Source organism: Lampris incognitus, chromosome 21 (assembly GCF_029633865.1).
Source record: "Lampris incognitus isolate fLamInc1 chromosome 21, fLamInc1.hap2, whole genome shotgun sequence".
In the NCBI taxonomy this organism is placed as follows: domain Eukaryota; kingdom Metazoa; phylum Chordata; class Actinopteri; order Lampriformes; family Lampridae; genus Lampris; species Lampris incognitus.
The window spans coordinates 10,605,519-10,633,253 of NC_079231.1; the positions used below are offsets into that span (position 1 = coordinate 10,605,519).

Sequence of the window (27,735 nt, forward strand, 5' to 3'; positions counted from 1 at the left end):
CAGTGTAAAGTCAGCCTCTTATAGCAACTGCTCTACTATTCTTGAGAAAAAGGGATGTGAGATAGTGTTTTCATACATGTATGTGATCATATATGGTTAATTTTGCAACAGGATATATTATCATGGACATTTGTATTTAAGGTCCAGAGATGAGTTAAGACAAAGCTGCAGGTCTCGCTGCTTTTCAACCGTTTGAATTAAAACAGGAACACAGACAACTGGACTGTCTTCTCTCCTGTCTCATCATCGTCTCTCTGTTTCAGAGCAAGACTTCTCCAGGCTGCCGGCCAGCCCCATCTTATCTTTGGGGATTTTGGACTTTTTTTCTTTTCTTTTTTTTAACTTTTTTATTTATTCATTTTATGACCCAGATCAAGCAGATGGAGAACAGGAACACGATCAGGGGATTTAGAACTTTTTTTCCTTCTTTTTCTTAGTCTGGCTTCATAAACTCATTATTACACCTCAAAGAAATGGGGCAGTTATAGTTTTTGGTTTTGTTTCCTCCACATCGGCCCCCCTCTTTAGCTTTGCTGCTGTCTTTCAATCACCCATCCATCCATTCATCCATCCACCCTCTTGATATCGCTCATCCTCCCTCCTCTAACAACTTCTTCACATGTTGCCTTCCATTCTCTCTCTCTCTCAGGACTTGTCCGTGGGTCGTATCCAGGCGGCGGGGACCCACTGGGGTTCTTCCTGGGCCCTCTGCACCACCGTCAGCAGCTGCACGCAGGCGTCCTGCAGGCCGTCGTTGACGATCACTTGATCAAAGAACTGAAAGTAGTGAGACTCCATCTTTCTGGCAGCGTCCTCCATCTCCACAAAGTCCTCATCCTGCAGAAAGACAGCAGGAATGAAGGGAATCTGACTTTTAGTCTCCACTGTCACATGACCCACACAACCAATTTTCTAAAGGTGTTCGTATCATAGTGAGTAACAAAGGTGTGAAGGCAAATGAGTAAAAGTAACTAAGGTACCACAGCAAAGTATATTTATTGTTTGTTAACTTACACCACTGATTGAATCCTTATAAGTGGGGGCTCTTACTTTTAAAGTTCGGTTGACGTAGTAGTTGGTGGTGATCTGTGCGTCTTGTCTGGTTTCTCTCAGGCGCTCTATAGGCGGGGGCTTCACATAGATGACGTAGGCCTTCAAGTCGTGGGTCCTCACTGCCTGAATGGCCTGCCAAGTTTCAAAGCCAAACCAGAATCTTAAAGTGCCCTGCCACCCAAAAACGTGTTTTTCTTGTGTTTGTGTCCCTGTGATGCACCAGCAGCCACACAGTGAACCACAGGGCATGGTGGCACCGCTTCTCTCTTCTGTTTCATTTAATACATCCTGAATTTCTCAATGAGGGAGAAAGAGTACATGTGCTTCCAACCCCTTTTTAGAGGTAGTTTTTTTTTTTTTACTTATGTGGGAAAACCATGTTAAACAATATATTAATCATCTCATCTCTTTAATCTCATCTCTTTAATAAAATGTGTCTGGAGGAGTACTTTAACCGAGGAGAAGATTTCAGTCATTTGAGAACAGAGAAACCCACTCACAAAATGACCGATGACATGAAACAAACCACTTACATCCTAATGCTTTCTCTAATTCAGCACTGGAGCTTTAGCAGATGAGGAGAGATGAGCTCAGTGATTGACAGGAAGTGGGCGGGACTTACGTTTGCCTCGATGTCAATGACGCAGATCTTCCCACTGCTTAAAACCTCTCTCACAGCCTCGATGCTGGTGCCATAGAAATTACCCCTGTACTCCCCATATTCCAGAAACCTAGATAGACAGACAGGCAGGTAGATAGACAGACAGATAGATAGATAGATAGACAGGTAGATAGACAGACAGACAGACAGGCAGGTAGGTAGACAGACAGACAGACAGACAGACAGACCTGTTATTGTAGACCATGTTGTCGAACACCTCTCGGCTGGTGAAGTAATACTCTCTGCCTGATTCTTCATAACTCTTCGGGGGTCGCGTGGTATCTGTGTAGGGAGACACGTACAGCTCTTTATTCACTGGAGACGAGTCTTATCTGACAAAAACAACTTATAGAGAAGGATCTCCATCTAAATTCACACAGGGCCAGAAAATTCACAACAGAAAGTCCTGCTTCACAAATAATACAAGAAGCAACCATTATATAATCTGACCCTGTTGAGTTGCCGGCCTTCAGTAAGGATTTCATGTTAGCCTACTGAGCTATCTCATGTCGAAATATTGACATAAAAGTAAAAACCAGTTGGAGAGTTGACGGTTTCATGGTAATAAGTCAGGTACGTACGAGGCACCGGCCCCTGGAAGATGTTGGGGTTGATTTCAATCAGACGCCTCCGGAGTTCGTTGACGCCGACACCAGACGGACCTGAGAGACAGAAACCCGTTTGTAAATGTTCAGGGACACCGGCTTTTTCCTTTCAAAGAGGCAAAACAAAATCAAGACTTCATGGAGTTTGTGTGTGTTTGCTGAAATACTCAAATGATTCCTGATGATTCCTGTGGGAGGAAAAAGTACATTTTCACCCCACCCCCACTACCAGAGAGGTCAGAGTTCATGGAAGTTGGTAGAATGTTTTTAAGGAACCAATCTGCCCCAATTACTAATGAAGTAGCATTAAAGTTACTAATGAAGTAGTATTAAAGTGGCTGTAGAGGCATAAAAACACTCAAACTACATACACTGATTTATTTTTTTTCTTTCACAAACCACATTTTGATCTAACTGGATGTTCAACATGATAAACGTAACCCAAAAGGAGATGAAATGTTATTTCTCTCTTCCAAAAAAGGAAACACTGACCAGGAACGTTTTATTCAATACACCAAAGCAAACAACAGGACATATCAGTTTTCAAGCAGACACTTGCCTGCTTGAAAGACACAGAAACACTAAAAATTAAATAATATCTGGGGAGAGAATATAAATGTGCAACTATGTGCAGAATGAAGCTAGCTAACAGAAACACACACACCCGAAACCAGCTAACCAACACCAGCAGACAATTGTAAATGCTTTGAAATAATATGGCTAGTAATCCCAACAGCCACTGGATGCAACTTGCAAGTAGCCTCTTAAATCTACCTACCACTAGTATTTAAAATCAAACCTCCCCGACTGACCGAGACTCCCCCCACTCAGCTATCCTCACCAGAGTCCCTCAGCAAGCTGTTCTAATAACCAGAATACAGGCAGCGGCGTACAGTAGTCACATGACAGCAGCTACTGATCAGAGAAGTGACACAGCAACCCCACTCCCTCACTGCTTCTCCATCTTTTATATGGCCAAACCAACCAATCAGATGTAGGTACAAAATATTATTTCAATGTGGCATTTTTATGATGGCTGGATTGATATGGACAAAATAAAATACTTTCTATTTTTGTAGTTTGGGACTTGGTGTTGGGGGGGGGGGGGGGGCAGGCGGCGCATTTGTTGGGGAATTGCCCCCTCCTGCCCATGCCTAGAACCGACCCTGGTGTGTGTGTGTGTGTGTGTGTGTGTGTGTGTGTGTGTGTGTGTGTGTGTGTGTTGGGGGGTGTCATGAGAAGGCCTACCCAGGAGGGCGATGAGGCGGTGTTTGTCCTGCGGGTGGCGCTGGTAGCGTACCACCTCCTCGTAAGGGCTGGCCAGGGCACTGTGGCAGCTGCTGGGGCAGCGGGTGTGGCAGGAGGGCAGACTGGTGCTGTGAGAGCGCCGGCGACACAGACGCATGCTGCGCCTGAAGCCGGCTATACAGGGTTTATTTACAATGGAGGACAAAAAACTGATGTTAGACACAGAGGATGATGGAGTCGGATGGACTGGACACATCAAACTTGAGCACAGATCCACATATAGACAGCCAAGTTGCCAGACAGGCAGGCAGGCTGACTGACTGACTGACAGGCAGGCAGATAGACAGACAGACAGATAGATAGCTAAATAGATAGCTAACTAGATAGCTAGATAGGTTTTCTTTATTCTCAGTGCTTTATTTCTTTGTGTCCTTTTCAAAGTGACTTTCCTCTGATTTTACAAAACGTTCTTCAACATACTGATATTTGTCCAGTCGTTCCATTATTGGACCAACGGCCACTACATTATGATCTGTTTTATCAGCTTCCTGTTTTTCCCAACCAATGTAAGAATCACATCATCAGCCAATGAACAGTCAGCAGTTAGAAAGCATTGTGGGTCTCTCATGAAGTGTTTACATTTGTAGTTTAGAGACGGTTGAGTTTCCTGAGTAGATCTGAAGCATTTTGAAAGCAGACACTCAGGGTTTCATTTACATTTGACTTCGACTGGTATCGGGCTTTAGATTACAGAGGCTCACCCAAGTAAACTCCTTCAACATTGCTGCTAAATTCCCCCTCTTCTGGTTGACATGGAAGGGAAACACATGAAGGAAGAAACAGCGGTCAATACAGTTAAAATTAATAAATACAGAGGACATACAGACACCAAACATACAAACCCATCCCACGAACTCAGTACACATCAAAACGCTGAATTATAAGTTTAGTATGGATAAAATGTCATCACTTAAGGAATCAAACCTGAGTCCAGATTAGGCCAATGGTGTTTTCATGCAAACAAACACCAACCAGGTCTGACACCGGGAATAATATGTGAAGGTGAAGTTGTGACTAGACTTTAAAGTGGGTGTTTTACAACTTGAAACTTGTCTGGGTGTTAAAGTTGCGTGTTTTATAACACTGTGAAGAACCGCTGGTTTACAAGTCAAGTTTCACATCTGAGAAATATTTCCTTCTGTTCCAACAAGCACATCCATGTTGCTACAGGTATTAGCTTCTAATCTAGCTTGCCCTAAAAACAAAGTTATGTGGAAAAACTGTGCCCTCCCCAATCCATATCCATGATCTCAATATTAACAGTATCAAACCAAAGACACAGCTTAAAGGGACAGTTCACCCAAAATCAAAAACATGTTTTTCCCAATTGTGGGTGTAGTTCGGTCTAAGAAAATTGTTCCTAAATGAAACTGCTCACAACAAGGTGTGTGGATTATCTTTTTTTTTTCACCCCAGTTGCATCCAACCAATTACCCCACTCTTCCGAGGTGTCCCGATCTCTGCTCCACCCCCTCTGCCGATCTGAGGAGGGCTGCAGACTACCACGTCTCCTCCGATACATGTGGAGTCGCCAGCCGCTTCTTTTCACCTGACAGTGAGGAGTTTCACCAGGGGGACGTAGCGCGTGGGAGGATCACACTATTCCCCCTAGTTCCCCCTCCCCCCTGAACAGGCGCCCTGACCAGAGGAGGCGCTAGTGCAGCGACCAGGACACATACCCACATCCGGCTTCCCACCCGCAGACACGGCCAACTGTGTCTGTAGGGACGCCCGAACCAAGCCAGAGGTTACACAGGGATTCAAATTGGCGATCCCCGTGTTGGTAGGCAATGGAATAGACCACCACCCTACCCAGATGTCCTATGTGTGGATTATTTTGAGTAACTGGGTCATGAATTCTGGAAAGAGACATTGCTGTTGAGTTTTTCAAATGTATTTTTTGGCACTTTGAGCAACACAAGCTGAGCGCCATCCAGGTCCATTATACTGGAGAGAAGCCAGACATCTCTACAGTCCATAGCTCCAAAACTCAGCGTCTCACACCAAAACGATCTGGATGGATGAATAATAGCACCACAGGTAAGAGGAGGAACATGTATTTTGATTTGGAGGTGAACCGTCTCTTTAATTTTCAATATTAAAGTTCTTGGTCCAGTTTGATCGTTAAATTTGAAGGTGAGTCCGCAAACGTGTCTCTGATTCGACTTACCTTCTCTGAGCTCTTCTGACATTTTCCCCATTGCAGAAATGGAGAGAACGAGAGAAAGACAACAGTCAGTGTTTTAGCTGAAGGACAGAAAAGAGAGCCAGTCTTTACATCTGTCCCACCTCATCTGAAAACAAACAGTACAGATGTGAAGAGATCCACATCCAGATGAGACACCACACAACAGAAAAGAGGGGGTATCTAATGGGACCACATGACAGGAAAATGAACTTCTCGTTGTACTTTCAGACGGACAGAAGAAGACATCAGGCCTCGGGTTCAACGAATTACACCAGCTTTACATTTACTCATTTAATAGGCGCTTTAACACAAAGTGTTAGAGTGAGTTAGAAATTAATTGAGAACTACATAGTAATCATATCATAGCAGTACTATGAGGTAGTAGTGTTGAAATGTTTGCTTCATAGTAATCCATCCATCCATTATCCAAGCCGCTTATCCCAACCGAGGCCACAGGTATGCTGGAGCCTATCCCAGCAGTCATTGGGCGGCAGGCGGGGAGACACCCTGGACAGGCCACCAGTCCATCACAGGGCTCACACACACACACACACACACACACACACACACACACACACACACACACACACACACACACACACACACACACACACACACATACACACCTAGGGACAATTTAGTACGGCCAATTCACCTGACCTACATGTCTTTGAACTGTGGGAGGAAACCGGAGCACCCGGAGGAAACCCACATAGACACAGGGAGAACATGCAAACTCCACACAGAGGACGACCCAGGACGACCCCCAAGGTTGGACTACCCTGGGGCTTGAACCCAGGACCTTCTTGCTGTGAGGCGACCACGCTAACCACTGCGCCACTGTGCTGCCCTTCATCCTTCATAGTAATCATATCATATCATGAATTCTGCAGTAAGACAGGAGGTTTAACGTAGAGAGAGACAGGAGAGGAGAGAGACAGCTCAGGTCTGAAGGTCTGAAGTCAGTCATAAAACTCTGGACTTCGCAACATACTGTACACATACTGACTTGATGGAGACACCAGGACACAGAAAAACAGCAAAACTTTTCCCAACTTTAACATTTTAGAGGTCTAACATAATGAACTTGATGGCTGTTTTATTTTCTCCAAAACGGATGAAAATATTCTGGAAAGTAACTCTGATGGTGCAAATCAACAAAGACTTACCTACCGGATTCAAAAGCCTCTTCATCTGTGAGACAGAAAAACATAACGGACACGTATAAAAACCTGTGCAACCACATTTACTGATGAAGTATGGATGAAGTACTGATGAAGTACAGATGAAGTGATTTTCAGAGATGGGATTGAGACACAGGGACAGACAATATAGTTTTTTTTTTTAAAACAATGACAAACATATCGCAGATTTCAAGATGTGAGAACAATGTGTGTGTGTGTGTGTGTGTGTGTGTGTGTGTGTGTGTGTGTGTGTGTGTGTGTGTGTGTGTGTGTGTGTGTGTGTGTGTGTGTGTGTGTGTGGTCGTACCTGCTTCAACACATTTATCATCGATGGCCATCAGGTCTTCCTCTGGAGAGAAAACAGAGGAAAAACATGGACTCAGTCAGAAAGATCGGACCTCATCTTCGTTTAATGACATGTGAAGTCACTGTGACTGACATAAGGGATTATCATATTATATAAGAAGTGTGTTATAATCCTTTATGACATGCCTTGTCATGGATTATCCCAGTTACACCATGGTCACTTGCCAAAGAATTAAAATAAAGGCATTCGAATTAAAAGTTAGCCGCCAAGCTAAAGCTTTGGATGGTTACTGAGCTTTCTACTTTCTACTAATTAGCATAGCATGTTGCCATGGTTATGACACAAAATTTTGTTGTAGTTTTTTTTGGATATTTCGCCATTTTTCTCCCCAATTGTACTTGGCCAATTACCCCACTCTTCTGAGCCATCCTGGTCACTGCTCCACCCCCTCTGCTGATCCAGGGAGGGCTGCAGACTACCACATGCCTCCTCCCATACATGTGGAGTCACCAGCCGCTTCTTTTCACCTGACGGTGAGGAGTTTCACCAGGGGGATGTAGCGCGTGGGAGGATCCCACTATTCCCTCCAGTCCCCCCCCCCCCGAACAGGCACCCCGGCTGACAAGAGGACCACTAGTGCAGCAACCAGGACACATACCCACATCCGGCTTCCACCCGCAGACTCGGCCAATTGTGTCTGTAGGGACGCCCGACCAAGCCGGGGGTAACATGGGGATTCGATCCAGCGATCACCATGTTGGTAGGCAACGGAATAGACCGCCACGCTACCTGGACGCCCGACAGTGATTAAACTTGAGCCTAACTACTTGTGGATTGTACAGCTCCAGCCAATCGGAGGCCAGTATTCTGTTACCATGGAATAAAAATGTTGAAACACGCGGGACGTATTCCTTACCTTCATCCACAGTGCTCACTGAGGACAGCGTGGGGTTAAAGAGAACAGCAGATGTGTGAAAAGTGGTTTCTTAAATGGTGGTGTAGGGAGATGATGATGATGATGATGAGTTGGTGGTTTACTTACAGGTGTGGCTGCAGCTGTGAGGCTGATAAGGCTGAGACCACCAGAACTCCCTATGCTTCCTATAGAGACAAACAGCTTTATGGAAACACAAGACACACAATGACACTACACAACACAACATGACATGACAAACACTAGAAAGCAAACACAACACAACATACCATGGCACAATATTACACAACACATGACATCACACAATGGTGCCCAGTACAACCAAACACAGCCTAACCCTCCACACAGACTGGTTACTGTTTTCCACGGGTGTCTATAAATCTTTCTTCAGCACATTCATCCATCCATTCATCCACCCATCCATATATCCATCTGTCTGTACGTCCATCCATCCATCCCACCCCTCCATCCGTCCACACTAAGGTTTTCCTCTCACCTTTTCAGCAGGTTGGTGGAGGGGATGAGGCCGGCGCAGGCGGATGTACTGGGTAGTTTCTTGGCTTGCCACCACAGAGTGTCAGTCTGATCCACGATCTCCAGTATGTTGCCCTTCCTGAAGCCCATGCCGGCATCGGCGCAGGGGATGGTGGGGTCCTGCTGAGGGCTGTAGTCCGCCATGGCTCGCACGTACAACTTCACACGCCGCCGACAAGGGGTGAGATGCAACACACAACACACATCGCTCACATCCATTTTCCTTTACGAAACTACGTTCAAAACAGCTGACTCTCTGCTCTGTTTCAAACCCCACCTTCTCCAAACCCCGAGACTCCACTGTAACAACCACACAACCTTTCTATACTGAGATTTGCTGTGATTTAGTCAGCGGGCTGCCATTTTCTCTGTATCACAGATTGTATCAACATCTTGAATCCAGTGATCAATCTTTCTTTTTTTGGGGGTGGGGGAAATCCCCCCCCCTTTTTCTCCAAATTTTACCCGCCCAATTACCCCACTCTTCCGAGCCGTCCCAGTCGCTGATCCGAGGAGGGCTGCAGACTACCACATGCCTCCTCCCATACATGTGGAGTCACCAGCTGCTTCTTTTCACCTGACAGTAAGGAGTTTCACCAGGGGGACGTAGCACATGGGAGGGTCACGCTATTCCTTCCAGTGCCCCCTCCCCCCCGAAAAGGTGCCTCAACCGACCAGAGGAGGTGCTAGTGCAGCTACCAGGACACATACCCACATCCGGCTTCCCATCCGCAGACACGGCCAATTGTGTCTGTAGGGACGTCTGACCAAGCCAGAGGTAACACGGGGATTTGAACCGGCAATCCTCGTGTCGGTAGGCAATGGAATAGACCGCCAGGCCACCCAGACGCCCCGATCAGCATTCAGTCTTAATGAGATGAAATTCCTAAATACTGCCAACCTCCCAATACTCTACAATTGTGGACACTAAACCAACAGTATACAACAGCACATAACTGATAGCGCAGTGTTGAAATGCACAAACTCAGCTGGCACTTTGACAGAACATTTGCTATGCATCTTAAAAAGAGAAGAAAAGGACTGACATGCAGGTTTTCCTGCAGAAAACGGGTGAGGAAGGTGTGGTTGTTTAGAGACTCACCATCGTCTGGTTGTGGACTGGCCGCTCAGTGATGGGTACCACCTTGAACATGATGGTGCCCTGAGACCTGGCCTGCTGAAGGGATGCACAGAGATGCCATGTTAAAAACGAAAGGAAGAGTTACCCTGTCTATCCATCCACCTATCAATCCATCATGTTTATGTTCAGATCCTGATGGTGTTGGTTTTGGTGACTGGGTAATTTAATATTCCACATGGACCATGGCCGTGCTCGGCTGGTATCCTCACTAAACCCTCCCAGAGACATAAACTCCCCGTTTACATTAATATTTATTCATTTAACAGATTCTGTAATTCAAAGCCACTTTCAAAATATTCAGCAATTAAAAAAAAAAATTCAAATATTACCAACTGGCATCATAGAGCCCTACATAGTAATCACATCACTGTAGCACAATATGAAGTAGTACATTTAATACATAGTAAACATACCATGGTAGTACATGTACTACATATTAATCATATCACAGTAGCACTATATGAAGTAGTAGTACATTTACTATGTAGTAATTATATCATAATAGTGCTATACAAAGTAGTAGTAGTAATACATTTGCTATAGAGTAATTATATAATAGTAGTATGATGTAGTAGTATTAGTAATGCAATTACTACATAGTAATATCATAGTAGTTCAATATGAAGTAATAGTAGTAGTACATTTTCTATTGTAACCATACAATAATTCTACATCAAATAATGTTAGCTGAACATCCGTACATAGTAATCATAATATAGCAGTACTATATAATGTAGTAGTAGCAGTACATGTACTACATAGTAATCATAACATAGCAGTACTATATAAAGTAGTCGTAAGAATACATGTACTACATAGTAATCGAATAACAACCAAGAGTAAATGTCACGCAGGGCTGCAACCAATGATTATCTTAATTATTGATTAATCTATTGATTATTTTTCTATTACCTGATTAATCATTTAGTCTAATAAAAGTAAAAAATACAGATTAATGCCCATCTTAGTTTCCAAAGTGATGTTTTAAAACTGTTTATTAGTCCGACAGCCAAAGAAAAGCTCCAGGATTCATTTCATAAACATGTAAATCAAATCAGAGGAAGTCAAGCAAAGCTCAGCAGTTATGAAACCACAACCGACGAATGTCTGGTATCTTTATGTCTGGTATGCTTACTTGATGACTGACTCAAAAGATTAATCGACTGCCAAAATAGACATCAATTAATTTTCTGGTGATCGGCTTCAATAATTTTATTAGTAATGTAATGTTGAGTACATTTAGTAGGAGAATGGAAGTACAAAGTGGATTTACACTGACATATTTCAGTATAACAGACATGTCATCACCATAAGAACACAAAATGTCAAGTTCAGGAAGAACAAGATGAAATGAAAACTTCTCCTGATGACAATAAAAACCAATTCACTGCATTCTTTTAGGATGCCCCATCTTGAAGATGGACAACCCAGCAGTCTTCATTTCTCTACCCTCAGAGAGTCTAAATTTCATTTAATCTATATCTAACAAATATTCTCTATGTATCATCTATGTATCATCTATCTATCATCTATGTATCATCTATCTATTCTCTATGTATCATGCAGTTAACAGAGAGTAGAAACAGATAAATGTTGGATTTAGAGAAACAGATCTGTTCCCTACCACCACTTGGATGACCTGCTCAGGCTCCATTCCATCCACTGGAAAACCATTCACCTCAATGATCCTGTCCCCAGCATGCAGCAGACCTACACACACACACACACACACACACACACACAGAATCACTCCTAAAATCGTAAACCCTTGGAATATCTGGTGTGTGTGTGTGTGTGTGTGTGTGTGTGTGTGTGTGTGTGTGTGTGTGTGTGTGTGTGTGTGTGTGTGTGTGTGTCTGTGTCTGTGTCTGTGTGTCTGTGTGTGTCTGTGTGTGTCTGTGTGTGTGTGTGGGATAAAAAGAGAGAGAGCCAGAGACAGGCAGAAAAGGAGAAAGGACTTCAAGGTTTTGTTTTTAGTACCAGTGTGTATATCTGTAGGAAATTTAGTGTTCCTGGTTAAAAACAACAAAAGAAAAATTCAACACACAGATAAATAACACATATCTCAAATAATGCAGGAGTCATCAAAACCACTTTGCCAGGGGTGTTCGGGTGGCGTGGTGGTCTACTTCGTTGCCTACCAAGACAGGGATCACCAGTTCGAATACCCATGTTACCTCTGGCTTGGTCAGGCATCCTACAGACACAATTGGCCGTGTCTACGGGTGAGAAGCCGGATGTGGGTATGTGTCCTGGTCGCTGCACTAGCACCTCCTCTGGTCGGTCGGGGCGCCTGTTTGGTGAGGAGGGGGAACTGGGGGGAACAGCATGATCCTCCCACACGCTACGTACCCCTGGTGAAATTCCTCACTGTCAGGTGAAAAGAAGCAGCTGGAGACTCCACATGTATCGGTGGAGGCATGTGGTAGTCTGCAGCCCTCCCCAGATCAGCAGAGGGGGTGGAGCAGTGACTGGACCAGCTCGGAAGAGTTGGGTAGTTGGCCATTGGGCAGAAAAAGAGGGGAAAAAAAACACTTGACAAAGATAAATGGGTCGTATAACGAATAAAAACCCAAAATCAATATGTCAAAAAGAAAAGCCAATCCAATCCAACTAAAATCTAACTAAAATGGGAGGAATCTCTGCCTGCCTGTCTGTCTGTCTTTTGATTTTCTTGACAATCGTTCATCCAATTGACTTCACAGTTGGTGGGTGCAGTGCCGAGGACCCAAGGAATTGCAGTGTTGAGTGTGAAGTTGTTTAGATGAGCGGTTGTTGAGAAAATCAAAGGACAGACTTGCGTACACACAGACAGAGATGTTCTTCCCGTGCCGATGGTACAAACAGCGCCACTCTGCTACTGCAACCCACATTGTGGTCGGAGGGGGAATTACACCCAAACAGGCACAGCACTAGTCTGATCTTCCAAATAAAATGGAAGTAATCTCTGTCTCGACAGCCATTCATCTGTCTATGTTTCAATTTTCTCAGCAGCAGTTCATTCAATTGAATTCACAATTGGCGGGTGTACTGCTGAGGACCCAAGAAGTCCAGTACTGAGTGCGAAGCTGTTTGGATGAGCGGTTCTCAGGAAAGCTGCAAGCAGTATTCTTTTCAGTGAAGTGAGTCATGAAACTTGGAATCACAGCTTCTGCTTCTTCACTTCCGTGGAGTCAACGAGCGGAAACAAAAACGGCGCCACTCTGCCATTACAACCCATATTGTGGTCAGAGGGGGGATTACACCCATAGTCCTTCGATTTTCTCGACAACCGTTTATCTGATCAAGTAAGTGCAAGTACACCCTGCTGCAGCCTGCAGTACGGGGCGAGGCTACATGTTAAGGTTAGAATTAGGGTTAGGGGTGTAGCCCTGCCTCGTATGTGTACTCTGTTTAACTCTGCAGGCTGCAGCCAGGTCCTTCTCAGTAAGTGTAGTGTTGAATGTGAAGTTGTCCAGATAAGTGGTTATCAAGAAAGCTGCAAGCAGCAATACTGGAGGCCAAACAATCAGCCCGTTTCGAACGGGCACTGCACTAGTAAATAAAAAGCCAAAATTAAAAGTACTATACACAAAGGTAGGATGCCGGCTGAGATAGAGATGGAGAGAACGAGAGACAGACAGAAAGAACGAAAGAAATAGACATAGAGACAGACAGAGAGGGAGAGAGAAAGAAAGACTCACCACTTCGATCTGCCAGTCCTCCATGAATCACACGAGCCACAAAAATCTCTCCTGTGATTTCATTTCTCTTTATAGTCGCTCCCTATCAGAGAGACAAGACACAAACATCCAGTCAATAAACTTGCCAAGTCAAACACCACACAGACCGACAGACAGACAGACAGACAGACAGACAGACAAAGACTGTGGAATTGACTGAAACTGAACAAATTCAATGAACAAACTGGAGCGAAGGTGAAGAAGACTCAGTTATCTGTGAAATAAACAGACATGAAACACTGAGGTTTGAAATGACAGGGAGAGCTGGGTCTGGCTTGATCCACCACAGTTTATCCAACCAAGTCCAAACTTTAAAAAAGTTTTATTCCTGCATGACATATCCACTATCTGTAATAAAAATATCTACTTTCTCTAATGAATAAAACAACATAAAAATATACTGTAGTATTTATTAAATGAAAGGTTATTTATGTTCTTGGGTAACTAAATGAGAGCCCATTCACAGTCTGATTACTTCATCTGACACATAATGAAACAGGACCTTCAGGAGGTGAAGTTGGTATTTCAGGCGGATAAATGGCATTTTGAAACAGGCCTCTTACTACAGAGAGAAGGAAGTGGATGTTGGTATGTTGACATTGATGGATGGATGGACAGATGGATGGAGATGGAGACGGATGTTAGTTTATGGAGAATCATGAATGCATTGAGACAATATGGAATCTGGCTGGATTTATGGACATGGACAGATTTCCAAATGACAGGGAAAAACAAATGTTTATTGACAGGATGAAGTCAAACACAGAGCTGAATGGATGCTTTTGAATATCACCTTCATGAAGCGTGTAGAGGACATGTAAAAGGTGATAACAAGAAAAGCATGAATGAAATATGAGGTATAAATGAAATGTGAAATATAAACGAGCGTGACAGGAATGACTGATGTAAAGTGAAATTAGGAAGATGTCAGTGCCTGTTTGAAGGTGAGGAGCTCTGCAGTTGTGGAGGATCCCCGGGGCTTCCTAATCGCAGCAAACAGCAGTCTCTCCAGAGGAGACCAAACAAACACTGTAGGATTTCTTCACTTCGTCTTCTTGTTCTTCTTCTTCTTCCTCTTCTTTTTCTGGTTCTCAAAGGTGCCGGTCACATCACAGTCCCACTCCTCAGGTTCTTCCAACAGGCCGTTGGACAGAAGGCTCTTGGAATTTTGGACCTCAGCATGGAGGTGCTGAGAGACAGAGGCTGCATTGGTTTGCATGGTGGTGCGAGGCGAGCCGTGGCATGGCACCGACAGGCAGCCAGTCCCCTGGGAGGTGTATGTGAAGGTGGATTGGGTATCCATGGAGCCACTGGGAGAGCTGGAGGGGATGGAGGATGGAGGAGAAGGAGAGGGGAAGGAACAGCGGGACTGATGTGTCAGGGATGGACATTTCTCTCGTCTCTTGGCATTCGACATTTTGAAGCTCCTCTGTGCGCTTTCTCCTTCAGCTGCAGTGTCTGGTTTGGCGCCATCACCAGGTGGATTCATCCCAGTCGGACATCTGGTGTCTGTCCCAGTGGGCGTCAACAGCATCTGCAACCTCTCCACCACCTGTGCGAGGTGGACGAGGGCCTGGGCATTCTCCTGCACGCTCTCGGACATGCGCTCGGTTGCCTCCGCCATCTTCTCCCCAAGGAGCTTGATGTCCTTGGTACTGCTTTCCATGGAACTGGTGGCCAGTTGCACTGTGGACCTCAGCTCATCCAGGCTCTCCTGCTTGGCCAGCTCCACCGGGGCCCCCTGGGGGACCTCCAGCACCCGCTGTCGGGGTCGCATGGGACTAGGGGGCGCTGTGCGGATGCGAGGGCTCCGGCTGTGGAGCTTTGGGGGCACACCCGGTGGGAGGAAATCTTCCATGTTGGAGTAGTAAGCGGTGGTCAGGAACGAGGGCGACATGGTGCAATGATGGGACGGTAGCGGTGGGTGGGTGCGGATGGGAATGGCAGGTGATGGGACATTGGCGTCTCCTCTACCCCTGTATTTGTCCCCGCTGTCCAGCTCCTCGATGATGTTGTCTCCATGAGGTGGAGGCAAATTAATCAATTCAACACCCAGTTGGGAAGAGACAGAGAACAGAAACAAACATTAGCGTTCAGTGAGACGTTCAGGGTGGTTGGTGATGATTGACAGTTATGAAAGACCTTTTGGGCCGGATAAACAAAACCCTCTTAAAGCTCTAGTCAAATGAAAATCATGATTTTCAATCTCACTGTATTTTTAACAAAAGGTTTATTAATGGAAAGTTAACTGAAATGTTTGAGCTGCTGTTGATGTTAAAAAACTGTTGTGAAAATCTGACTAAAGCCTCTTGAGAAACACATCCTGGCAATAAATGACATCATCTAATACTCTGATTTGATTGGACAGTCAGTGAACTGTCATCAGTCTGTCAGTTGGTCTGTTTATGAATAGTTGCCTAGCAACATCATGCTAGTTAGCGAGCTAGCTCGCTATAAATATAGAGTCTTGTAAAGTAAACCTGCTGAGAATTGTCTATTTTTGTTAGAATTGTCTGTCTGTGTTCAGACAGGGGGCAATTAAAACAGTTACAACATATCAAATGATACTTCTGAAGATGAATAAATGATTCCTAAAATTAATATTAATTAAACTTGTCTGACTGGATTAAAATCATTGGACTGGATCATCATCAAAAAAAAAAAGATCTTCTTAAGTGCCCTTTTTATAAGTTTAGTCTTAAAAGTTATGATAGACAAAAAAACCTTTTGTATTTTCCTAAATTTCTCCTTTTGTTTCTTCCTAGCAAAAAACATGAATAAATGGGATTGTTGAAATCAAGTTCTCAAATGTTTTCTTTAAAATAATCCTACACCTGTTTTATAATTGTTACAGCGAGAAGGTAAGCCTCTAATTTCAATAAATGAAAAAACATTTTAGACTCATAAGTTCGTATTTCGTCGTCTTGATATGTTTAATAACTAATACAATATATCTAAAATTAAGCTTAACATTCAATCTTAAGCTTACATTATCACACACACACACACACACACACACACACACACACACACACACACACACACACGCAAATGTGGTAAATCTAATTCAATTAATGCTACTGCCCTATTTTGAGAAGAACATGAGCCATAAAAGAAATTCATAAGGGACACAACTGTTACTGAGAAAATATTGAGGAACTGCACTTGAGAGCATTTTTGACAACTTTGACAAATTTCTCCTCATTTCTTGAGATCTGTCTCAACACCAGTTGAGTGAATCCAGCCTCTTTTTGTTCTTACCAATCAGAACGGAGCTGCAGACGGAGGGGGCGGAGCGGTTCACACGATCCTCCCAGACGGGATTGGTGGAACAGACACGACACCGGCTCAGCGATTGGCTACGGCACATTATACAGTTACTCCCCGGTTTACAGCAAGGCGGAGGGAACGGTTGCTCTGCGGGTCGATAAGACGGATGTTCGGTGGAGGGGTAACTCCCTCTGCGGACCTCCAAGCCCCGGCCCCCCGATGCACCGCCTTGGGTCAGCGTCCGGCGGGTGAGACGCCTCAGGGTGTCCCAGTGACTCGTCCCCCCGCTTGACATCCTCTGACGGCGGGGTGACAGGTTGGGCGACGGTAACCCAACCCTCTGAGAGACAACACACACTCACATATATGAACATAACAAGTACTCAGACCTTTTACTTATGTAAAAACACAAATATCCTGAAACAAGATTACTCTCGTCAAAGTGAAAGTACCGCATTGACATTTCTAGATGTCAATTGTTTGATTTTGCTCCCACCCACGCTACAGAGCAGATGCTTTTGCTCTTGCTCTCCCTTTCCTCTGCGATTTTCCAAGTTGTCCTACTTTTTTGTTAACTTTTGCTACTTCTTCACTATCAGTACTCAACTCTAACTAGATTATTTGTAAAAGTGATCACGGTTTTCACAGAGTTTTCAGAATTCATCTCTTTGAAGAGAAGAGACTCTGTCCACGGCTCTGAAGCTGAAACACAATAAGACCCGCTACCCCTGGGAACTAGACTGGTTTTTCTTTGTGGAGATTGTTTTCACTTTTGGTGATGGAATGTGAGGAATTAATGTGGATAATATATTAACTAGACTGAGGCTTCAAAAGACGTCTTAAGGTAGTGACATTCACTTAGGGTTGACGGCCCACTGACAGATGAAGTAATGAATAATTTCAATTGAAGGTCAGGAAACAACTTGACAGAAACAAGATGAAGACAGTTGTAAAGTACAATAGGAGAGACCTGAAATAACAGCAAACAGCAATCCTATTTAGTGAAAGTTGAAGAGAGCATCTCAGAAGGTGGACAGCTGGAGGTTTTGTTTTGCTTTGGGAAAAATGCCACCCCTCTCTTCTCCCTTCACTGAATGCACCAACTGTGCCATGCTCAGCCAGAAAATCACAGAGCTTGAAAAAGTAATCTCTATGCTCTACCAAACACAACAGGACAACTGACAAGAGGACACTCTGATTGCTGCTTCCCAAGCTAATGTCCTGGAACCAGCTGATGATCAGAACCAGGGACATGAAGCGTGCTGTGGAGCAGCTTCCGAACATAATGAGCCTCACGCTGATGACTAACTATGAAGACACTATTCTCTGGTCCGGCTTGAACCCGCTTGAGACCTACACCACAACGGATCTGGATATGTGCTATTGGCTAAACCAGGGAGCAAGACCAAAGACCTGTTCTACTCCCGCAGTGTCAAACCCTGAGCCCTGGACAGACATTATCCGGGGTAAAAGAAGAGTCAGACATAACAAGCACAGTTCCACCAGTGTCTCACCGAAGGTTCGGCTGGAGAACAGGTTTATTGTCTTGGATGAGCTGCCTGTCAGTTAGCACAATGCTAATGCCTCAGCTAGCTCAGGAGGTAACGCTGAGACCCATGCAACCACGGCCAGTGATACAGCTACGCCTGCGAGGAGCATCTCTCAGTGGCACCCGGAAGTAAACAACAGATTAATAGTTGCTAAATCTCATCAAAAACACAGCATCACATGCACCGGACATCCGAAAAACAAGTTAATCAAGCCAGACAAGACATCAAACCAAAGACTCTGCTGCTCGGTGACCATATAATAAGACATGTTAAAAGCAAAGTTTTGAAAACTATCTATCAAATGCTATGGTTAGCAACATGGTCCAAACACTGCCGCAAGTGTTATTCGGCCATCCGGGCATGGACACACTTATGCATGTTGGAACAAATGACACTCGTCCTGGAATGACACATGGCTCAGAGCTGTTAAAAAGGGTCTTCATATACTTAATGGATATTCTACAACAAGTCCCAGCGCAGATATTTGTGTCAGGTCCAATCCCCACTTTAGGGGAAGGAATTGAACGTTTGAGCCGCTTGCTGGCATTAAATACCTGGCTTTCCTCCACATGCACTGCTCAAAAACTGAGCTTCACTGACAACTTCAGCCCATCCTGGGAGCAACGAAACCGTTTCAGAATGGACAGGGCTCATTTAAGCAGAGCGGGGGTCCACCTGCTTACTGCCAACTTAACCTATGGCCGATAGAAGTACTTGCATTTACATGTACTTAAAGTATTGAAAGTAAAGGTACTTCTCATATCAGTACCTTGATGTGGCAGAGCCTATAATACTGTTTAAATAAAGTATACCTACTTGTAATAAGGTTGCAACTGGTTATCTGATAAGTTTGCACAGTAGGTTTTTGCACTGTGTAATTTTGCACAACTAAACATTTACGCAAGGTAGAAATATCCTACAGTGCACCATCGTTAAACTACTGTACCTCTTTCTCTTTAGACCAGCGCAAATGCAAACCTGACGACCATTTATAAAAAAATAAAAGTATAGACAGTTTCATCATAATTTACAAGGATTTGGCCCGAAAGAATCACCGATGAGCAAGCCTACATTAGAAGTCCTTTTAGATGCTCGACAAATCCAGACTATGATGTGACCCAGATCTAATGAGATAAACCCAATTTCCACTTGTGAACACTGAAGAGTCTATAAACGAGAATGAATGAGACGCTTTTCTCCAAGTTGACTTAAAGACTGACTTGTAATTACATAAACGGAAATATCGCAAACGAACTTTAAAAAGGATGATTAAATCAAAGATTTGATCTTACTTTTAGAGCATTTTAATTAACTGTCTGGTTGGTTCAGTGGATTGGTTACTCTTTGGTTATATATATATACACGTATATACACACACACACATACACACGTATACACACACACACACACACAAATATAAATCCTGATTTTTTTCGAAAAAGTAAAGAAATGTAACTGTGTTGGAAGTGTAGTGAAGTAAAAAGTATTAGATATTTGCTTTGAAATGTAGTGGAGTGAAAGTCAAAAGTCTTCAAAATTTGATAAATACTTAAGTACATCCATCCGTCCGTTGTCCAAACCACTTATCCTCACTCAGGGTCACGGGGATGCTGGAGCCTATCCCAGCAGTCACTGGGCTTAAGTACATACTTAATTATTAAGTAATTTATTAAGTAATTAATAAATTATTATTTATTTTTCGATTATTTAATAATAATTATTATTTATTTATTATTTAATTAATTATATTTAAGTACAGATACTTGAAAAATGTACTTGGGTAAAGTAATGAAGTAGTTGTACTTTGCAACTTTCCACAACTTGAGGGACTTTATAATTATAATAATCCTCACATAATGTCACTAAATAAAATAATAATAAAAACACTTTAACACAATAAAAGCAGCTTGAGACAAGGGGAAGAAAGAAAATACATTAATAAATGAGTTGCGGTACAAGGAAGAGGAGATTTGAAAGGCGTACCAATACTAAAGGCACCGTACAATGATCATACGCACAGTAAAGTGTTACTGAATGTCACAAAACTCTTCCGACACCAAAGAGTTTTGTTGCACGCCTGATTTTTTTCTGCTAAAAATCCTCCGCTTGGAGCCGTCCCCCATTTCACACGAAAAGACAATCAGACAAATGAGGGATTATAAAATTCCAACATCTGGGATCTGTTAAATGAGGTCAACTATTTAGTTTATTTTTGCCTGTCTTTTGAGCAGACCATCCAGTTTCCTCCTGTAGGTTTAATTTTTTTTTTTTTTTTGAAAATGAAAGTGGAGAGATGAAACATAAAGAGATGAGGGTAAAGTCTGGGAATGACAACTGTCATGTAATAATATCCAAACTATTAAATCTCTGCTTCCAGATGATCCAATGACAAAACTACTGGAGACAGAAACGTTAAACGTAGCTCTTCTTCACATTTGGATGGGGGGGGGGTCATGTTAAGTATTAACGTCTAAATTGCGTATCTACTACTACTATTTCTACTGTCCTGTCTAAGGATAGATAACCAAAAATTATCTAGAAAATAAATTATGGGATGTTTGAATCGATAGTCTTTTTATGCCCTGGGCCCTCGAAACGTCAGAGATATTATTAAATATCTGCACACTTCAGGTCAGAATTTTATCCTCAAAATATTTCCCTAAAATCATTTTTGAGCACATTTTGAATTATTACGTCTATTTCCAAGGATTCACCATTGGCTATTAGGAGATATAAGCCTGAAATCAGGGAGAATCAGACCAAGGTGAAAAGAGGCTTTGGTTTGAATGTAAAATTCAATGTTCAACAGGTCAGATTCATGAATTTTCAGTTTACTGTCAGACTCGAAGTCTCAAAGTGACCTGTGACTTATCAGAAGTTGGGAAAATAAGGAACACTGAAAACACACTGAAAACCAGAGGACAGACAGGAGGTCTCTTCTCACCAGCGGCTGTTTATTCTTCACCAGGCAGACGATCCTGGTGGCCTCCTCATCCTCCGGTAGTTCCTCCGGCATGGGAGGCAGGACGGGCTCATAGTCCTTCTGGGCTACCGTATCATGGGCCGACAGGAGCGCCTGAAACACACAATACTATTAGACTGATAACAGCACGGTAATAACACAGAAATAACATTTGTAGAACCAGACTGGACCTACTACTGAACCATTATGGTTCTTATAAGGGACTTACTATGAACAACATAGTGGACCCACACTGCACTGACAAACAGTGTGTTAATTTACTGACTTCAGTCTATGGACTTGTTTTAATTATCTTTATGTTTACGTCAACAAACAACATTTTTAAGCAACTAGACATAGAGGTGTTAAAACAGTGTTTTTTTAAATAGCAAATTTAAACCAGCATCAAGAAAAAGACAGATGTCAGAGGTCTTCTTAAACATATTTCTCCACAAACAGAGGAAGAGGAACAAGCCGTCCTGTATTCCAGTGGGGCTGACCTGGACATGAGGCCGTCTCAGTAGACCGTAGAGCTCTCTGGCTTCGTCTGAACAGCCAGGCGACGCTCGGATGTCGATCAACAACTACACAAACACAGAGACAGAGAACCTAAACAGGACAGGCTCTGCCAAAGAATGACACCAACTCACACATAACGACTGACATTGTGACTTTTTAGATGGAAACCATCACATGAACCTGCCTCAAACTCACTCGCTAACAAACTGATGTTTGCTCTCGTGTTTAGCTCTTCCATCTGTGTGGATTCACTGTAACGTTTGAATGAATGCATCTAAAATATATGCTGTTGTAAGATGTTAGACTTTGCAGTTTTCAGTTAACATTATAATTCTAACTGGTAATAGAATTAGTACCCCCCCCCCATTCTCTAAGAGTCTCTCCCTCATATTCTACCACTTGGTATTGTCCATGTGGTTTCATTCGAGGTAGGATTTCACAGAAACACCATCGACAGAGATGTAAGACGTTTTCTGTCACCTTTAACCTGCTGAAACAAACCAAACTTTAGATCAAAGTTTTTTTAAGTGTTTCTTTTTTGGGGGATTTTTTCCCTCTTTATCTCGCCAATTGTACGCAGCCAATTACCCCACTCTTCCGAGCCGTCTTGGTCACTGCTCCACCCTCTCTGCCGATCCGGGGAGGGCTGCAGACTACCACATGCCTCCTCCCATATGTGTGGAGTCGCCAGCCGTTTCTTTTCACCTGACAGTGAGGAGTTTCACCAGGGGGACGTAGCACGTGGGAGGATCATGCTATTCCCCCCAGTTCTCCCTCCCCCCCCGAACAGGCTGACCAGAGGAGGCAGCAACAAGGACACATCCCCACATCCAGCTTCCCACCCACAGACACGGCCAATTGTGTCTGTAGGGACGCCCGACCAAGCTGGAGGTAACACGGGGATTTGAACCGGCGATCCCTGTGTTGGTAGGCAACGGAATAGACCGCCACGCCACCCAGACACCCATTTTTAAGTGTTTCTGATGTGTCATTTGCTTTTCTAAATTGTTGGTTAGCTAAAAACATGATTCGGACAAGCAAACTTTAGCTCTGTAGAACCACAGCATCTATTTAACAATGTGAATGTTAAGTAATATGCAACGTTAGCTATTAATCTTAAAACATGCTGTCAACACTAGACCAACATCCACTTACAAACTAACACAATGATCCCTATCGTTCTGTTCCCAAAGACACACAAAACTTGTGATTGACATCGATGACAACATATGTGCTTTTTTATATTTTCATTTCATGACATCTCTGGATGTTGCCTCGGTCTCTTATATGCAACTCATTCAACTGTAAAGAGCTAAAGGTGTTAAAACGAACATGATACGGAATTTTTTGGGTTTTTTTGTAGCTCATTTCGATCCACAATGAACAAATGTACTCTTAGTAAACCATGGCATCACCACTTACAAAACACTGGTGACATTAAACTGAAATTCATGATAGAATATCATTACAGCACTTTTCTTGCAGAAGACCTCAAAACACAAAATAGATGTAGAATAGAGGATAATTTCATGTCTTCTTTAAAATACTGAGCAACAGACACCAGGTGATATGATTCTTGAATGAATCTGAATGAATTTGCTATGTAAGAGGAATTTCTTGTTTGGAAGACGAAATGTTTAAATTTTAGTGGTGTCTCATTTGATCAGGATGGGTAGGAATCAGCTTCATGTGAATGCATGTACATACATGAGTATAGGTATAAAAAAGTATAAAGGTACAAAAGCGTGTTATGATGTTGTTATTGAACCCTGACCTGAAGTGAAAGTCCAGAGGCGTAGTTGAGAGCCGGTGTCGGGCTGTCTTTCTGAAATCTCTGCAGACAATCGTGGACCTGTCATTTAAAAATGACAACATGTAAGAGATTTATCACTATCATGCATCATTTATCAACATTAGCTTTTTGCCAAAAGGGCAAGCTCTGTTTTTAACCAGAAATTCTCAGACCTTGATCGACTTGATTTTTTTTCAAACAATCCTTGTCATGTAATGAAACTACAAATGTACGCTGATGATACTGTTTTATTTGTGGCTGCAAAAACACCTACTATTGCTGCAGCCAAACTAACAGACTGCTTGAGCATGGTAGCACACTGGCTGGACACTTCCTGCCTAAAACTGAATGTTAAAAATCTATCGCTATGTGCTTCTCAATCAGAAAGCTCCCAATCACAGACACCTTCAAAAGACAAAAACAAGAGACAGTACAGGAGTTTAAGTATCTTGGAATTGTTTTGGATCTTCAGCTAAGGTTTGAAAAATCACGTAAAAAGTTAGGTAGAACTGTTAGGGCCCATATTTAAACCTTTAGGCAAATCAGACACTGCTTACCATTTCATACAGCTTTAACATTTATCCATGCAATGATTTTTTTTCTCATCTCTCATACCGAGTTCCCTCTTGGTCTCAGGCATCAGCCTCTGCCATTAAATCACTAACATCCCTTCAAGCAATCAAAGTTCTGGCTAAGAAACCACTGAAATTTCATCATTGCAACATTCTACAGAAGTACAAACCCCAATTCCAATGAAGTTGGGACGTTGTGTAAAACGTAAATAAAAACAGAATACAATGATTTGCAAATCCTTTTCGACCTACATTCAATTGAATACACTACAAAGACAAGATATTTAATGTTCAAACTGATACACTTTATTATAGTTTTTTTGCAAATATTCACTCATTTTGAATTTGATGCCTGCAACATGTTCCAAAAAAGCTTGGACAGGGGCATGTTTACCACTGTGTTACATCACCTTTCCTTTTAACAACACTCAATAAGCGTTTGGGAACTGAGGACACTAATTGTCGAAGCTTTGTAGGTGGAATTCTTTCCCATTCTTGCTTGATGTACGACTTCAGTTGCTCCAACAGTCCGGGGTCTCCGTTGTCGTATTTTGCGCTTCATAATGCGCCACACAGTTTCAATGGGAGACAGGTCTGGACTGCAGGCTGCAGGCGGGTACTAGACTGGCCTAGTCTAGTACCCGCACTCTTTTACTACGAATCCACGCTGTTGTAACACGCGCAGATTGTGGCTTGGCATTGTCTTGCTGAAATAAGCAGGGACGTCCCTGAAAAAGACGTCGCTTGGATGGCAGCATATGTTGCTCCAAAACCTGTATGGACCTTTCAGCATTAATGGAGCCTTCACAGATGTGCAAGTTACCCATGCCATGGACACTAACACACCCCCATACCATCACAGATGCTGGCTTTTGAACTCTGCACTGATAACAATCTGGATGGTCCTTTTCCTCTTTAGCCCGGAGGACACGACGTCCATGATTTCCAAAAACAATTTTAAATGTGGACTCGTCAGACCACAGCACACTTGTCCACTTTGCGTCAGTCCATCTCAGATGAGCTCGGGCCCAGAGAAGCCAACGGCGTTTCTGGGTGGTGTTGATATATGGCTTTCGCTTTGCATGGGAGAGTTTTAACTTGCATTTGTAGATGTAGCGACGAACTGTGGTAACTGACGATGGTTTTCCCAAGTGTTCCTGAGCCTTTCGCGGATGCTCCTTTCATACCCAATCATGACACTCACCTGTTTCCAGTTAACCTGTTCACCTGTGGAATGTCCCAAACAGGTGTTTTTTGAGCATTCCTCAACTTTCCCAGTCTTTTGTTGCCCTTGTCCCAGCTTCTTTGGAATGTGTAGCAGGCATCAAATTCAAAATGAGTGAATATTTGTAAAAAAACAATAAAGTTTATCAGTTTGAACATTAAATATCTTGTCTTTGTAGTGTATTCAATTGAATATAGGTCGAAAAGGATTTGCAAATCATAGTATTCTGTTTTTATTCACATTTTACACAACGTCCCAACTTCCTTGGAATTGGGGTTTGTATTATCTTCTCAGTTTTGACAATTTCATTAATTACTCCAAACTCACAATTACATTCAAATGTCTCCAACATCTAGCTCCATCCATTTGCAACACTTTCATAATTAGACTTCGCTATACTGCCATTAACACCCGACATACGTATATCGGAAAGAAACTGTAGAATTAGACTTCCTTTGCACAAACTGATCTCTCAATTAAAGGCACAACCTTCTGGAATTTCCTACCTGCCAGTTTAAAGCAGAGTCAGGATTTTAAAACGTTTTCCACAACAGCGAAGTCCTGGTTAAAACTTGGCCAGAACTGGAATCATGACAGCAACTAGTCATTATTTGTGTGCTTGACTTCACGCTGCAAATGTTTTGTGTTTCTGTGTTGTCATGGACAGTTGTTGTTTTTGTTTTATTACTATATGCTCTGATTTTGAAATGCACCATGTAATTTTAATGATTTCTTGAATTATCAATGCCCATCAAGGGACTGGTGTTGGAAACTAGCTTCAACTATATACACATGTACAATACATCGGAGACTGCTTCTGCAACTGTTAATGTTCTCTGTACTTGTATCTTAGAAATCTTAAAAAAAAGAGCATTTTGGCCTAAATACAATGCATTATGATTATGATGATGAGTTTTGGAGTTAATAGAGGGTCAGACCTTGAGCAGGGACTGCAGCCACGGAGCGTTGAGGAGGCTGTAGAGGAGATCTGCCCCACTGATATCCTTGTGAACTGACTGTCTCACCTCCTCTATCACATCTGTCAGGATCTGACGCAGGCCTGCACACACACAAACACACACACACACACACACACACACACACACACACACACACACACACACACACACACACACACACACACACACACACACACACACACACACACACATCCATATGGATTAACATGATGTATGCAAGGCCAGCACACAGGTCAAGGCGCTCCATTTCTCCTACTGACCATGCTCTCCTAGTCCACAGTGGGAGGTCAACACCTGCGCCTCCACTGCCTGTCTCATGGTCACCGGACCACGGACCCCCAAAACCCACTGCCCGCTGACTGCTCGCTGGTACAGAGGACAATCTGAAAGCATGAATAAGATACAACAGAAAGGTTTGGTTAACTGGAGAAAGAGCTCGTCTCCTCTGCAATGTGGGTGACATCTCTATCTGGACTCTTTCACTGTGTGGATTTCAGTTTGGTTCTTTATTTTCTCTAGAGGCGAATAAAAAATCCTCCTTCTACCACCTTCGCAACATTGCAAAAATAAGATCCTCTCTCACACGCCCTGCTGCTGAGATACTGATCCATGCCTTCATCTCCACCCACCTTGATTACTGCAACTCACTCCTCTATGGCATCAGTGCGAGCTCTATCAAGAGACTCCAATTGGTCCAGAACGCATCCGCCCGACTTTTAACTTTCACCAAATCCTGTCATCACATCACCCCAGTCCTAAAAGACCTTCACTGGCTACCCATCCCCCACCGGATAAATTACAAACTCCTGGTTCTTACTTATAAAGCCCTTCACAAACTGGCTCCCCCATACCTCACCGATATCCTCTCCCCCTACCAGCCCTCTCGGTCCCTCAGATCCACCTCAGCCTCCCTTCTCTCTACCCCCAGGTCCAACCTCCGCGGCTTTGGTGACCAAGCCTTCTACAGCTCTGGAACTCACTTCCCCAAATCATTAGAGACTCAGAATCCCTCCCACTCTTCCAATCCCGTCTCAAGACACCCCTTTTCTCCATTGCCTTCTCATGCCCCCCCCCCATCCGCTCATACACCCCTGGTCTGGGGCAGGCTGGGGACTGAGTGCTTGACCTGCATCTGTGATTTATGTGATTTATGATGTTTGTTTTTCTTTCCCTTTATATCTGTCCAAGTGGGAGAGTACTGCTGGCGTCGTCTGTGTCTGCCGCTTCT

The 27,735-nt window shown here is 43.3% G+C and overlaps 1 protein-coding gene across 1 annotated transcript; it reads right to left on the bottom strand.

Moving 5' to 3' along the window:
- Positions 1-645: 645 nt before the first annotated feature.
- On the bottom strand, positions 646-26,825 carry mpp4b (MAGUK p55 scaffold protein 4b). The gene is made up of 21 exons (XM_056301409.1): positions 26,768-26,825; positions 26,466-26,587; positions 23,713-23,790; positions 21,920-22,003; positions 21,402-21,533; positions 13,599-13,680; positions 11,540-11,625; positions 9,877-9,948; positions 8,737-8,933; positions 8,349-8,407; positions 8,223-8,240; positions 7,307-7,348; positions 6,989-7,009; positions 5,798-5,812; positions 4,329-4,370; positions 3,568-3,741; positions 2,296-2,376; positions 1,903-1,996; positions 1,676-1,784; positions 1,051-1,185; positions 646-837 (listed from the first exon to the last, which is right to left on the bottom strand). Exons 1-21 carry the CDS (start codon positions 26,823-26,825, stop codon positions 646-648), a joined length of 1,893 nt encoding a protein of 630 aa, XP_056157384.1.
- Between the last annotated feature and the right edge of the window lie 910 nt (positions 26,826-27,735).